The following is a 13,060-nucleotide window of genomic DNA, read 5'->3' as shown; positions in this document are numbered from 1 at the left end:
TGTTTACCATAATTTCACCACAACTATTACAACTAGTGCAATAGTGGAGTACTGCAACCTCCATCTCCCTTTCCAGAAGTTCATGCTGTTTGGTGGACCAACAAATGTGCTTGGAAAATTCCTGCTTAGAAAAGCATAGTGAAAAGATAGTACATAATGTCATTTTATTGGTTCTCAGGGCTGTCCTGACTGAGTGCTTATGAGACAAGTGCTTCATACTTGTAACCTTCAATCTGTTTCTTCTGTCTGTCTTGGGCTCCATTATAACCCTGATGCCTAGAGGAGTGGTTCTCAAACCTTAGAGCACATCATAATCACCTGGCAGACTTGTAAACACAGATGGTTGAGGCCTACCCCCAGAGTTCTGATTCAGTATGGAGCGGGGCATGAGAATTTGCAATTTTAACAAGTTCCTAGGTGATGCTGCTGGTCTGGCCATTACACTTTAAGAACTACTGACCTAAAATAGTAATTGGTAGGTACTCAATAAATTTGTTGAATAAATTAATGAAATAAATTAATCTTAACAATAACTATTTGAAATACATTAGAATTACTTTTTACAAACAGGACACCTGAGGGACAAAGGAGTTAAGTGAATTGTGCAAAGTAAGAACTGAACCCAATTTGCCTATATCTAAAGTCACGGTTCTTAACAACTATGTCTTGCTGTGTCCTCTGGGCCAATTTAATGTTTTTAACTTTAGGATATTAGAAAAGTTATTACCATACTCTAGTCTTTGAATGTTTTTCCTATTAGCATGTTCAAATTTTCTTTTCCTTTTCTTTTTCTCCTATAAGCATGTATTATTACTGTAATCAGAAAATTCCATAAAGAATATTATAAATGCCTTAAAACAAAATAACATCATAAAGCATGTTAAAATACATATAAACAATGCAATGCAATGCAATATTTACAACATGTATTATAGATTTGGAGTTAATCATATTTGAGTGGCTCTAACAACTCAATAGCAAAACGGACTCAGGATATGAATGGGAAATTCACAGTAAGGGAAGCATAAAGGGCCAATAAACAAATGGAAACTCAACTAACAACAGAAAAATTACAAACGAAAACAAAAGAAATCCTTCTTTTGTCTAATCAAATCAGAAAAGATTAAAAAGGTTGATAAGATTCTGTGCTTGCTTGGGTGTCAGTAAATAGAACTATTATATGCTGTGGGTGGGAGTAATATATAAGCACAACCTTTATGGAGTGGGGTTTGTATACAGATGTCAATTAGAACAATAATGATAATATTGAAATTTGAAAACAACACAAATACCCATGAGTAGAGGATTGGCTCAATACATTATGATACACATAATTAAAGGAATACAGGCATACCTTGGAGATATTTTTGGCTCGGTTCCAGACCACCACAATAAAGGGAATATTGCATAAAGTGAGTCACACTGGTTTTCCAGTGCATATAAAAGTTATGTTTAGGGCTTCCTTGGTGGCGCAGTGGTTGAGAGTCCGCCTGCCAATGCAGGGCACACGGGTTCGTGCCCCGGTCCGGGAAGATCCCACATGCCGCGGAGGGGCTAGGCCCATGAGCCATGGCCACTGAGCCTGCGCGTCTGGAGCCTGTGCTCCGCAATGGGAGAGGCCACAACAGTGAGAGGCCCGCGTACCGCCAAAAAAAAAAAAAAAGTTATGTTTACACTGTACTGTAGTCTGTTAAGTGTGCAATAGCATTATGTCTAAAAAAAAAGTACCTACCTTAATTTAAAAATACTTTATTGCTAAAAAAATGTAAACCATCATTTGAGTCTTCATTGCGTCGTAGTAGTAACAGCAAAGGTTACTGATCACAGATCACTATAACAAATATAATAATAATGCAAACGTTTGAAATATTGCAAGAATTACTAAAATGTGACAGAGACATGAAGTGAGCAAATGTTAGAAAAATAGTGCCAGTAGACTTGCTTGATGCATGTTTGCTTCAAACCTTCAGTTTGTAAAATAAGTAGTGTCTTCAAATCGCAGCAAATTGAGGTATGCCCCAGTATAGATGTAAATGTGTGAATGTATTGATATATATGTGTGAGTACCTATGTCTGTGTGTGTATGTATACACATACCAATATTGTCTAATTCTTTCCACTCTAATTCTAATTCACTCTAATTCTTTCTCCCAGAGAGCCTAGGAGCCCAGCACCCCAATAGCAATAAGCACACCTAGTATCCATATCTTGTCTTCTAAATACCATTATTCAATAAAAAGAACAAGAATTCCTTGGAGAAATGTTTGATTACATGGATGGGGCAGGTAAAGAACACAATGGGCCTGGAACATTTTGCTGTGCCAGAAAGCAAAGTGCTCAAAAAATGATGGGGGGAGGCATACCAAAAGGACACAGAGGTCAGTCTGAAGAGGCTCCTCACAAACCTGATAGGATAGAAAGAAAATACTACAGCAACATTTCTGTGACATTCCTGCCAAAGATGCATAACCTGAATCCACTCAAGAAGAAATATCAGGCAAACCCAAATTTAGGGGCAATGTAAAAAATAACTAAACTATAACGTCATGAAAGTCATGACTTGAGGGCATACTTTATACTGAAGGATAATAGACATGACAACTAAATGCAACCAGTGATTCTGAACTGGATCCTTTTGCCATTGTTAGAATAACTGCTAAAAATCCACTGGGGTCTGAGTTTAAATGGTAGTAATGTATCAATGTTAATTTCTGATTTTGATAATTGTATTGTGGTTATGCTGGAAAATGTCTGTGTTTGTGGAAAATGTGCACTAAAGATGCTTGGGGTTATGTTCATTTTCTACTGCTGTGTAATATATTACCATGAACTTTGCAGATTAAAACAATGCCTTTTATTAGCTCACAGTTCTGTAGGTCAATAGTCTGGGAGGGCTTGACTAGTTCTCTGCTTAGAGTCTCATGAGGCTGAAATCAAGGTGTTGCCTGTCCTGGGCTCTTATCTGGAGGATCAGGGGAAGAAGCCCCTTCAAAGCTCATTCAGGTTGTTTGCAGAATTCAATTTTTTTGCAGTGACAGGACTGATGTCCCCATCTCCTTGCTTGCTTTTGACAGGGGGTTGCTGTCAGCTCCTAGAGGTTTCTCTCTGTCCTTGCACTTGACCCCTGTCATCTTCAGACCAGCAATGGTGATGCATCCAAGCTTTATCATGCTTCCAATTTCTCTCACTTCCCTTCTGCCAACAGTCATATAAAAGTTTCTCCTTTTGAAGGGCTTGTGTGATTAAATTAGCCCCACCTGAATAATCTCGCTTTTGCCATATATGTAACATAATGGTAGGAGGTGAAAGACATAGGGGCCCTCTTCAAATCCTGCATACCATAAGATTAACGGGGCATCAGGCTGGCATTACTCTCAAATAATTCAGGGAAAAAAATTCTCTGTACTGTTTTTTCAATTTTTCTCTAAGTTTGTGATTTTTCTTCAAGTTAAAAAATTAAAAGTAAACATAAAGATTTAAACAGTGCTGTTCTGGTTCCAAGTAAGATAGAATAGGCACATTCTAGCTTTCTGTAGCACTGAACACAGTTGTGAAAAACCAGACAGAATGTGTGGTGCAGCTATTTGAGTTCTCTGTAAAGGAAACATTAAATGGCAGATGTATTGGGAAAGAACCAGAATCCAAAGTGCCATCAAACTGATAGATTTAAACAAGACCCAAAATCTAGTAACATGATATTCAATGTCCCATATACGAACCAAAATTACTCAGCATATAAGAAACCATGAAAATCTCAAAAAGCATGGGGAAAGACAGTCAACAGACACCAATGATGGGATGACAGATGCTGTCTGTAAATATTTGCTAGCCTTTAAAGCAACTATTATAAAAATGCTCAAAAGAGCCATCACTCTTGAAAAACTAATTAAAAATGAAATTATCAACAAATAAATAAATATAAAAAAGAACTTAATGTAAGTTTTAGAACTGCAAAATGCAATAACTAAATTTTAAAACTGACATGATGGATTCAATGGAAGTATGGAGATGACAGAGGAAGGAGACAGTTAATTTGAACACAAATCAATCAATAGATATTGTCTAATTTAAACAGCACCCTAGATAAAACAGATAAACTCAATGGCCCTACAACTATTAAAAAAATCAAGTTCATAGTTTAAAACCATCCAGAAAGAAAACTCTAGGCCCAGATAGTTACACTGGCAAATTCTACCAAACATTTAAAGAAGAAAAAGCACCAATTGTACACACTCTCTTCCAGAAAATAGAATATGTGGTAGGCAGAATTATGGTCCTACAAATATCCACACCCTAATCCCTGGAACCTATGAACATGTTTTGTTACATGGCAAAATGGACTTTGCTGATTTGATTAAGGGTTTGGACCTTGAGATGAAGAGATTGTCCTGGATTATCCATGTGAGCCCAATCTAATCCTTAAATGCAGAGAACATTTCCAATCTAGGTCAGAGAGATGAGATACAAGGAGGAGGAGAAATTCAAAATGTAATAAGCACTTTACCAGCCATTGCTGGCTTTGAAGATGGAGAAAGAGGGTCATGAGCCAAAATATGTGGGTGACTTCTGGAAGCTGGGAATGACCTTTAGCTGACAGTCAGTAAGAAAACAGGGATCTCAGTCCTACAACCACAAGGAACTAAATTCTGCCAACAGTCTTTGTGAGAAAAGAAACAGATGTTCCCCTAGAGCCTCCAGAAAGGAATACAGCTCTGCTGACATCTTGATTTTTGGCAGGTGAGACTTATGACCTAGATAATCATAAGATAATATATTTGTATTGTTTAAGGCTCTAAGTTTGTGGTAATTTCTTATGACAGTAATTGAAAACTAATACATTTTTGTATTAGTTTGTATAGTTTTGAAAACTAATACAAAACTAAGAAATACATTCCAACTCATTTTGCAATGTCAACATTACTCTGATACCAAAGCAGAGAAATATAGTACAAATAAAGAAAACTAAAACCAATATCCCACATATTACCAGATTAAATTTTTCAATACATAGAAAGAACAATCTACTGCAACCAAGTGGGGTTTATCCTGAGAATGAAAGGCTAATTCAATATTTGAAAATCAAGCAATGCAATCCATCACATTAAGAACCCAAAGAAGAAAAAACACATGAGCATAGCCATAGATGCAAAGAAGTCTTTTGACAAAATGCGATATCTATTAATGATGAAAACTCTTAGCAAACTATGAATAGAAGTCAACGTCCACAACCTGATAAAAGGCTTCTACAAAAAACCTTCAGCTAACATATTAAATGGTGAAGGACCGAATATTTTCTCTCAAAACTGGGAACAAGGCAAGAATATCGACTCTCAGCACTCTTATTCAACATCATAATGGAAGTCTTATCTGGTGCAACAAGGCAAGAAAAAGAAATAAAAGACATACAAATTGTAAAGTAAAGAAAATTTTCCATATTTGTGGATGACATTATTGTCTATGAACAAAGTTCCAAGAAACATATATTGGAAAAGAAGAAATGAAACCAAAATAACTAGACACACATAACTAAAAAAAATGGACTTCAAAACATACCTCACAACTTATAGAAAAATTAACTCAAAGTATAATATACTTAAATGTTAAATTTTCATTGAAATATATCTAAATGTGTTAAATATACATGTACAACACAATGTAAATCATAAAATGTAAATGTAAAGCATAAGAATCTGGAAGAAAATATAGGAGAATATCTGTGTGATCTTGGTTTTGGCAATGAGTTTTCAGGTATGACACCAAAAGAAAATATTTACAAGTATGACACCCATAAAAGAAAAAAAAATGATAAATTGGACATTATCAAAATGAAAACTTTTGCTCTGTGAAAGACACTGTTAAGAGAGTGAAAAGGCAAATCATGCTGGGAGAAAATATTTGCAGATTGCACATCTTATAAAATACTTATATCTTGAATATTTAAAGAACTCTTAAAACTCAGCAAAGGAAAACAAAAAATTCAATTAAAACATTGTCAAAATATCAAAATATGCTGTGTATCATTATTCACCAGAGAAATGAAAAGGAAAACCACAAGATAGTACTACACACTCTTTAGAATGGTTAAAATTTTTAAATATTGACAAAAATATCGTGACCATACTAAGTATTGCTGAGAATGAGGAGAAATTAGAACTCCAATACTCTACTGATAGAAATGTAAAATGGTGAAACCTCCTTGGAAAAACAGTTTGGCAGTTTCTTAAAAATGAAACTTACAATTTCCATACAACATAGCCATTCCATTCCTAGGTATTTACCCAAGAAAATTAAAACATATGTCTACACGAAAATTTGTACGTGCATATTCATATCAGCTTTATTTGTAATAGCCAAAAATTGGAACGTACCTAAATGTCCATTAACAGATGAATGGATAAGCATTCACCGTACCATGTAATACCACTCACCAATAGAAAGGAATATGCTATTATTTCATGTAAAATCGTTATGTTTAAAGAATGAAGCCAGACAAAAATAAAAGAGCATGTGCTCTATGATTCATTTTATATTTAAAAATACTATAAAATGAAAACTATAGTGACAAAAAACAGCTCAGAGGTTGAGTGGGGTTGGGGGTGTAAGGAGGGAGAGATTACACATGGGATGAAAGAGATTTGGGGAGATGATGGAAGTGTTTGCTATTTTGATTATGATCATGGTTTCATAGGCCTAAATATATGTAAAACAGATCAAATTGAATACTTTAGGTACTTCTAAAACTTTAATTGTACATTTAAAAAAATTGAAGTATAGATGATTCACAATGTTGTGCAATTGTACCTTAATAAAGCTAAAATAATTACTCACTTGTAGGTACTAACTGAAAAGGCTGAGAGTGATAACCTGTCTTGTTGTTTATTCTCATGATATTTGATTTACTTGTTTTTGCTTTTTTCATTGTAAGTTCATTTTTTTCCTTGCTGGTCTCTTTAAATACTCCCTCAGTGATATTTCCATTTTCTGTAATTTGAAGAAAACAGCATATGCTGCTGAAAGGTTGACCCTCCTCAGAGATCTCCCCGTTTTCTCCTTATTTACTAGACTTCTATCCCAATCCTTGCTTGAAAATCTGTAAAAACATACATATTTTCCTCAAGATACTAAAAATTTACCAACATGAAAGTATAAACAACTGATAGGGATGAATGTATTAGTTCCTTTTGTTGTTCCTAGTTGACTCACTTTTCTTTTGTTTTCATAAGAGATTCATTTTATTTCCTTGCAGGCTTCTTTAGGACACTCCCACTGACATCTCTCCATCATTACCTTAAAAAGTCAGATTGTACTGTTCACCAAGATCAGGAAAAACTGACTCTCCTATGGGATATATAAATTAATGGAAACATTCACGTGATACTCAGTTCTCCTTCAATCACCTTCTGACTCGGCTCCCTGACTTTTACTTTTTTCCGGAAAGTTCTGGCCTCATTCCACCCTTACAGAAACATCCAGGAAAGGGCACTTCCTTCAGTTCGACTTTAAGCAATCATGTTTTGATCATGGTCCCTGAACTTTACTGCTTCTAGAAAATTCTGTACTCATCCCCTACCATAAGAGGAACTCCCAGGAGAGGGATGTTAATTTCTCTTTCCACAATCACATTGTGACCTTATTCCTTGAACTTTATCACTTCCAGAAAGTTCTGACTGCATCATCCCGCTCCCTCAGAAACACCAATGGGAGGGGATTTCAGTTCTTCAAAAAACCATACTCTGAACCAAAATATTGACCCTTACTTCTTCCAGAAAGTCTGTTCTCATCCCCCACCATCCCCAAAAACCCTGGTGAGGCTGCCTTGCTTTCCTTCCACCAGTCAAGTTCTGATCTCATTCCCATATTTTAAAAAAATTGAGGCTGCTTTGGGAAATCTAGGATTGGGGTAGAAGGCACAGTATTGATTTTCTGAGGGACCAAAAAGCCATTTACGAACATCACTCCATCAGCTAGCCTTTATGAAGTGCCTATGAGTTCACCTGTGCATTTTTTTTATCAGACTCTCCCTTCCTCTAGACAGAAAATGAAAGATCATTCCAGCCCCAAAATATTAACGGTCAGAGTCCTCCTTAAATATGTTTCTCAATTGAACGTGCAGGGACTCTGATGACTAAAGTGTGAACATCAAATAAACAGTGATTTTGTATAAGTTGTGTAAGTTTGTCCATACACACCACTGGCAATAAGCACACACTGCAAAAATTTCCAAGTCATGTCTTGTGAAGGTACTGTGGTGAGGAGAAAATCACCCTGAACTGGAAACTGTGGTCCCAGCTCTACTACTCACTGGCTGTGTGACCTTGGAAAAATCACTTTCCTACCAGTTTCCTCATCTGTGAAATGAAGTTTGGACTGATAAAATGACTTCGTTTTTTTACCCTGTGACCTAGTTAGAAATACATCTTATAAGGTGACAATATTTCTTACATGTAAAACTAAAACAAGTTTCTCAAAATGATAATTCTTAACACTACTCATGGGTGATGAACTCTGATGTTTTTTGGTTTATTCTTTTTAAAAAATTGCTTGTGACCCACAAAACTGATTTCAAGAGTTGTAATAGGTGGCAATTCTCACTTTGAAGTACACTGGATTGAAGAAACTTTAAGATTTCTTTCTGCTCTATTCTAAAAATTAAAATGTCTACACTTTTCCAAAGTGTCTACACTGGAAACACTAAAAAGCAAAATATAGAACAACAGCCTCAGTCTTGCTGAGTTTGATCTTCCTCAGCTTGTTATCAGTTACAAAAGTCAAATATTCTCCACCTCCAGATGACAAAGTCCTATAGAAAATGTCCCAGATCAGACCCCCCCCCACCAAGATGCACAGCAGAGGGTAACCTTGGTACTTAGCATCTCTGAACTCCAGTACCCTCATCTGCCACTGTCCCTACCACTCTTATAATCAGTCTATTTTAGGGTCTTCTACTTTTTTAACATTTTTGCCCATTGAATTCAGGAAGTATTCATCCTGTTATTCCACGTACTTTGTTTACACTTAATGACATGAAACACACATATGTTCATGGAATATACATACAATGATACACACATATGTACACAGATATCCAACATACATACAAACAATAGTGGCCTCAGACTTCAGTGTACTCTAGAATTACCTGGAGAGTTTACTAATAAATGGAAATTTTGGAATCCAACTCTGTGGGTCTGGAAGATAGGAGCCAGAGGTCCTACATTCTCAAAAAGCTCCCCCATCGGGCTTCCCTGAGTGGCGCAGTGGTTGAGAGTCCGCCTGCCGATGTAGGGGACACGGGTCTGTGCCCCGGTCCGGGAAGATCCCACATGCTGCGGAGCGGCTGGGCCCATGAGCCATGGCCGCTGAGCCTGCGCATCCAGAGCCTGTGCTCCACAACGGGAGAGGCCACAGCAGTGAAAGGCCTGCGTACCGCAAAAAAAAAAAAAAAAGCTCCCCCATCAAGGTATTTTTATGCAGATGGTGGACTCACACTCCTTGAAAAACAGTACGACATACATTCTTAAAAGATACTGAATTATGAATATGATCCTTTCTGGTTGAGGACAAGAAAAAATAGTCAAAAGACAATTGAGATTTTGAGTCCAGGGATCTAGGAGAGGAAAGGTAACATTAACAAAAAATAAAGACTTGTGTGTCACAGGAAGATTGCTTTGTAAACTGCTTTATTAATTTCGTATTATGAAAAGAATAATTTTCCTATAACTGGATGAAATTGCCCTGCTGACATAAAGTTTCACAGAGACAAAGCAATATTCAATTAGAAACTGGTAAGTGGAAACACCAAAAGGTTTACAGAAAAAGTAAATCAGAAAAACTACAAGCATGTAGAGCAGAGGCCACATTACTGACCTCAGGGATAATCTTAGGATTCAAGGTATAAGGCAAAACTCATAATGATTGTCAGGTTCAGGAGTTTGGTAGCGCAAATGATGCCTCATTTGCTGCTTCTTAGTCTTTCTCCTGATTTCCATCATCTGCCCTACGTGCTTTTCTACATCATCCCCCACTTCATTGTGATCAATATGCCTGCTGGGTATGGCCCATCGAAAATTAGGGACAAGTCGTCTAATCCGTCCCAGCCTGACATTTCCTCCAGGCTTCTGGCCTCTACCCCCTCCTAAATCGCGTGATTCCTCTCCATTCTGCAAAGGGGCCTGGTCCCCGCCTTCCTTTTCCTGTTGGGTATTTTCCATGTTGAGATTTTTTACTGCTTGTTCCTCTTTGGACGCCATTGCTCCTAGAAGACAAAAGACAAGAGAATGGACTATTTTCTGGGTGGACTGATCAGCACCGAGGACAGAGGCCCTACTAAGCACCTCTCAAGACTTCCAGCCCCGGATGTAAAGGCTCTTCAAATTTTCGTTTTCCCACCTGAGAGGTTCCTTATGCCCTCTAGGGGGCCCCCAGTCCAAGCTCTCCCCCTCCCTCGCCCAAAACCCACCATTTGCCCTGCCTATCCATGCCCACGTCTCTGCAAGCACCAAAATGGAGGATGGGGTAGGGAGCAGTATTTGGGGCTTCTTAGGGCTATCCACACGTTCCCCCCACATCCCAACTGTCCCCCGCACAGACCTGGGCCTATCCTCGCGGTCTCCTGCTCCTCCCGATTCTTGCTGCAAGTGCGCCGCCGCAACACTTCGACTCGCAGACCTGCAGAGAGTAAGGGTGGGGGAAGGGGGGCTGCTGCATCCGGACGCTCGGCCCCTTCTCAGCCCCGCATCTCCCACCCCCGGCCACCCCCACCCAGCGTCCCCCGCTCCCAACCTCAGCCGCCCCCGCGCCGACCACCATTTTCTACCCCGAGAAGAAAGGGGGCGGGGCGGGGGTGTCGGAAAAGCTCGCTGTGTTGCGAGAAGCAGGCAGTCGCCTCAGGGCCGCGCGGCCCGCCCCCAGAGAAGGCCTACCGTTTTCTGTGGCCAAACGCTAGGCCGCAGGGGGCATGGGGGCTGCGGTCTCCGCCCCGGGGCAACCGGATCCCCGGGGAGGGGTCCGCAGGCCGTGTCCGTTCGCCAACGCCACCTCTGGGGACCCCCCTCCGGGTCCCTTACCTGCTCCTCCCGCGCCTCTTATTTTTGGGGGCCGACCCCGGCCCGCACTCCCGCAGGGACCGAGAAGGCAGCGAGCAACAGCTTGGTCTACCGTTAGAGCGCGGCGAGCGCCAGTCGGCGCTGGCCGTTCACGTGAGGCCTCCGTCACCGCGGGACGCCACGCCTTTGCCACGCCCTCTCCTGCACTACGGGGTCGCGCCGAGCCGGCCGTGCGCACCTCCCCCTGCACCCCGTGTCACTTGTCCAAGCACCGGCCTGGGCCCCGAAGCTCTCCTTTTTTTTGTGTGTTCCTGGGCCTTTCTCTAACGGCCGTAGAAGGACAGTGTCTTCCCAGGGGGCCATTGGCCATTCCCACTGCTCTTCAGGGGACTTGCCTTTGCCCTCCTCTGCTCCCAGGATACACCCCTCCCCCTTCCAGGATTCAGGCGTAACATTTTAGGGGGTGCAAAACCCCTCTGTACTGAAGATAAATCGCACTTTAATGCAATATTCTCAAAAAACAAAATTAATGCAAGAATATCTATGATGAGCAAGGTGCCCCAAACACCCCACCCCCAAACTGTTGTCCTCCTTGTTACCAATGCCCACTGTTTTCTCGTTTTCTCTATACGCAAATGCATGGTGGGGGCAACAGTAAGTGAATCAAGGAGATGGAGTTGTTTCTAATTATTCTTAACACTTTATTGTTTTGTTCCTGTTTTTGATTAAAAATTCCTTCTATTTATAGTTTACATTAACTTTATTTTTTGTTATGGAAAAATTTCAAACATGCAAAAATAGAATAGTATAATGAAAGGCAATGTACTCGTCACCCAGTGTACACAACAACTGAAAGTGTACTGGAACAACTCATGGCCGATCTTATTTCATCTATATCCTTACCCACTTCCCACCCTTAGAGATTATTTTTGAAGCAAATTCCAGACATAATATCACTTTGTGCATAAGTATTTCAAAGTGCACATCTACAAGGACTCTTTTTTACTGACAATCATAATACCATTATCACACCTAACAATTAATCATCCATTAGTATCATTTAATGTCCAATCCGTGTTCAAATTCCCAATTCTGTTATAGTTTTTTTAACAGTTTGCCTGGACCAGGGTCCAAATAAAACCTGATACCTACTGCTGCTTTCAGGATACTCTCTTTGTCTTTGGTTTTGAGAATTTGACTGTAACGTGTCTTGGTGAGTGTATCCTGCTTTAAATGTGTTGAGCTTCTTGGATGTATTTGTGACTGTCCTTAAATTTTAAAAGTTTTACCCATCATTTCTTCAAATAATCTTTCTTCTTTCTCTCTTTCTCCTTTTTCTTTTTGCTCCTCAGACTGGGTAATTTCAATAGACTTATCTTAAAGTTCCCTGATTCTTTCTGCTGCCTGTCTACATCTGACGTTGAACCTTGCTACTGAATTTTTCATTTCAGCTACTGTACTTTTCAGCTCCAGAATTTCTATTGTTTTTTTTTTTTATAATTTCTTCCTGATATCCCCTGTTTGGCAAAACATCATTCACCTGGTTTATTTTAGTTCTTTTTCTTTACCATTTTGGTCATATTAAAGGCAGTTGATTTAAAGTCTTTTATATATATATATATATATATATATATATATTTATTTATTTATTTATTTATTTTTGGCTGTGTTGGGTCTTCGTTGCTGCGCACAGACTTTCTCTAGTTGGGGCAAGCAGGGGCTACTCTTGATTGAGGTGTGCAGGCTTCTCATTGCGGTGACTTCTCTTGTGGTGGAGCACGGGCTCTAGGCACTTGGGCCTCAGTAGTTGTGGCATGCAGGGTCAGTAGTTGTGGCTCGTGGGCTCTAGAGCTCAGGCTCAGTAGTTGTGGTGCATGGGCTTAGTTGCTCCGCGTCATGTGGGATCTTCCCGGACCAGGGCTCGAACCCGTGTCTCCTGCACTGGGAGGCAGATTCTTAACCACTGCACCACCAGGGAAGCCCTGATTTACAGTTTTGAGGGACAGTTTCTATTA

At 39.6% G+C, this 13,060-nt stretch overlaps 1 protein-coding gene across 1 annotated transcript; it reads right to left on the bottom strand.

Annotated features, from left to right (window-relative positions):
- Window positions 1–9,663: 9,663 nt before the first annotated feature.
- Window positions 9,664–11,212, bottom strand: BEX4 (brain expressed X-linked 4). Its single transcript, XM_060003088.1, has 3 exons — window positions 11,067–11,212; window positions 10,591–10,668; window positions 9,664–10,255 (listed from the first exon to the last, which is right to left on the bottom strand). The coding sequence occupies exon 3, from the start codon at window positions 10,248–10,250 to the stop codon at window positions 9,888–9,890; it is 363 nt and encodes a 120-aa protein (XP_059859071.1). The 5' UTR covers window positions 10,251–10,255; window positions 10,591–10,668; window positions 11,067–11,212; the 3' UTR covers window positions 9,664–9,887.
- Between the last annotated feature and the right edge of the window lie 1,848 nt (window positions 11,213–13,060).

The sequence above is a fragment of the Delphinus delphis genome, chromosome X (genome assembly GCF_949987515.2).
Source record: "Delphinus delphis chromosome X, mDelDel1.2, whole genome shotgun sequence".
In the NCBI taxonomy this organism is placed as follows: domain Eukaryota; kingdom Metazoa; phylum Chordata; class Mammalia; order Artiodactyla; family Delphinidae; genus Delphinus; species Delphinus delphis.
Note: the sequence above shows the minus strand (reverse complement) of the source record. Positions and strands in the feature narration are given on the sequence as shown.